The sequence below is a fragment of the Microtus ochrogaster genome, linkage group LG4 (assembly GCF_000317375.1).
Source record: "Microtus ochrogaster isolate Prairie Vole_2 linkage group LG4, MicOch1.0, whole genome shotgun sequence".
NCBI lineage: Eukaryota > Metazoa > Chordata > Mammalia > Rodentia > Cricetidae > Microtus > Microtus ochrogaster.
In genome coordinates, this window is record NC_022030.1 from 23,322,410 (window position 1) to 23,324,192 (window position 1,783).

Below are 1,783 nucleotides of genomic sequence, written 5' to 3' on the forward strand. Positions count from 1 at the left end.
CCCAGGGTCACGCTGTCTGGCTTTGGGGTCACACCATGGGCCCACTCCGCCACCAGAGGAGCTTTGTAGGGGGAGGGTGGCTAGAAGAACACAGAGGGACACAGTCAAAGCAGAAGCTTAAGCGGAGTGGGAGGGTGACAGGGTGGAGGGAGCAGGGGTCAGAGGTCAGGAGTCAAGGCTCACCAGACTCTTGGGACAGCGTGGTTCCCGGGCATAAGAAAGCTCGTAGATCTCATCTTCGGTATAGAAGAGATCCAGGGAGAGCTGGGGGATGGGCAGGGTAGTAAAGTTCCTCCTACAGGTCCCCTATCCTCTTCCTCAGACCCTTCCCTTGGACCTGTCCTGCCACGCCTGCCACCCTCCACAATCCAAAGTGCCTTGTTCCCACTGAGGCCGTGTGTGTGTGCCATGTATGACTAGTGGGTGCCCACGGAGACCAGAAGAGGCACTGGGTCCCCAGGAGCTGTAGTTGCAGGCAGTTGTGAGCTACCACGTGCATGCTGGAATGGGGATGGGATGAGCAGAAAGAGCTCTGAACCACTGAGCTGTCAACCGTTCCCCACCCCCTTCTGAGACAGTCTCATCACACAGTCCAGGCTGGCCAGGAGGGAACTCACACCTTCCTCTCTTGGCCTCCTGAATGCTGGGTTTCAAGTATGCATCTACACATCCTGCTAAGTTCCATGTAGAATTAAACAAAGAGCCACATATTTTCAGTTTCCATTGGGTCCTGACAAAAGTTATGTATGGCCTTGTCTCGGGGTCTCTGAACTCAACTTTTCAGTCAACTACCCCACCTTCAGAATTTGGCACTGCCTCAACCTTCCTGACCCATGAAAAGAGCATAGTACGGGCACTCACATTGTAGGGTTCTAAGTTGAAGTGACCTGCAGGTTCCTTTACATACTTCTAAAGCTCAAACCTGGAGTCTTGAACATGCTCCGCTACTCTCTGGGCATGGTGAACATGCCTGAATCATAGTGTGTGGTAGGCAGAGGATGGAGGAGTATCACCAGCTTAGGGTTATCCTGGTCTACATAGTGAGTTCTAGGCCAGCAAGGGCTATATAGTAAGACTGGGTCTCAACAAAACAAAGCAAAAAGCAAGCAAACAAAAAATGGTCCACCACTGAATTATCCTTAGATCTTGGAGAGAGAGAGAGAGAGAGAGAGAGAGTGTGTGCAGGCACATGGGTTCACATACATGTGGCTGTCTTCGTTAATTTCTCTATTATTTTTTGTTGTTAATTTTTTTTGTTGTTGTTAATGTTTTTGGAGACGAGGTCTCACTATGTAGCCCTAGATGGCCTGGAACTCACTGTGTAGCCCAGGCTGGCTGGGAACTCATGATTCTCCTGCCTCTGCCTCCCAAGTTTGGGGCGCATGTGATCAATACTGGTCAGAGCTTCCAGTCACACCCCCCCCTATGCCACACCCTGGCAGCTCAAGACTGTTGATAGGAGGAGCTCAGACACTGAGTTACTTTGTTTTTCTTTCCAGAGATGAGCAAAGAAAGAGCCTCTTTATACCCGGGCAAGCACTCTACTCCTGCTCAGCATTCCCAGCCCCTTGCTCTTGCAGGGATTCAACAGCCCAAAGCAACCTGGGGGGTCTGGAGCAGGTCCTTGAGCCAGGATAAACTGCGTTTCTTGTGTTCCTGATTTCACTTGTTTTCTTTGAGACACAGGTAGCCCAGGCTAGTCTTCCAGTCTTACCCTCTTGAGTGCCAGGATTACTAAAGTGTGAGCCACCACACCCAGCTCAGGTACTGTTTGGATTACTAA

The 1,783-nt window shown here is 50.9% G+C and overlaps 1 protein-coding gene across 1 annotated transcript in view; it reads right to left on the reverse strand.

Moving 5' to 3' along the window:
- Nucleotides 1-1,783, reverse strand: part of Rasgrp4 (RAS guanyl releasing protein 4) — an 18,657-nt gene that overhangs the window by 5,279 nt on the left and 11,595 nt on the right. Inside the window, exons 10-11 of the mRNA XM_005361316.2 lie at nt 184-264; nt 1-80 (exon numbers count right to left, since the gene is read on the reverse strand). Coding sequence (XP_005361373.1) covers nt 1-80; nt 184-264 — 161 coding nt within the window. The remainder of the gene's footprint in view (nt 81-183; nt 265-1,783) is intronic.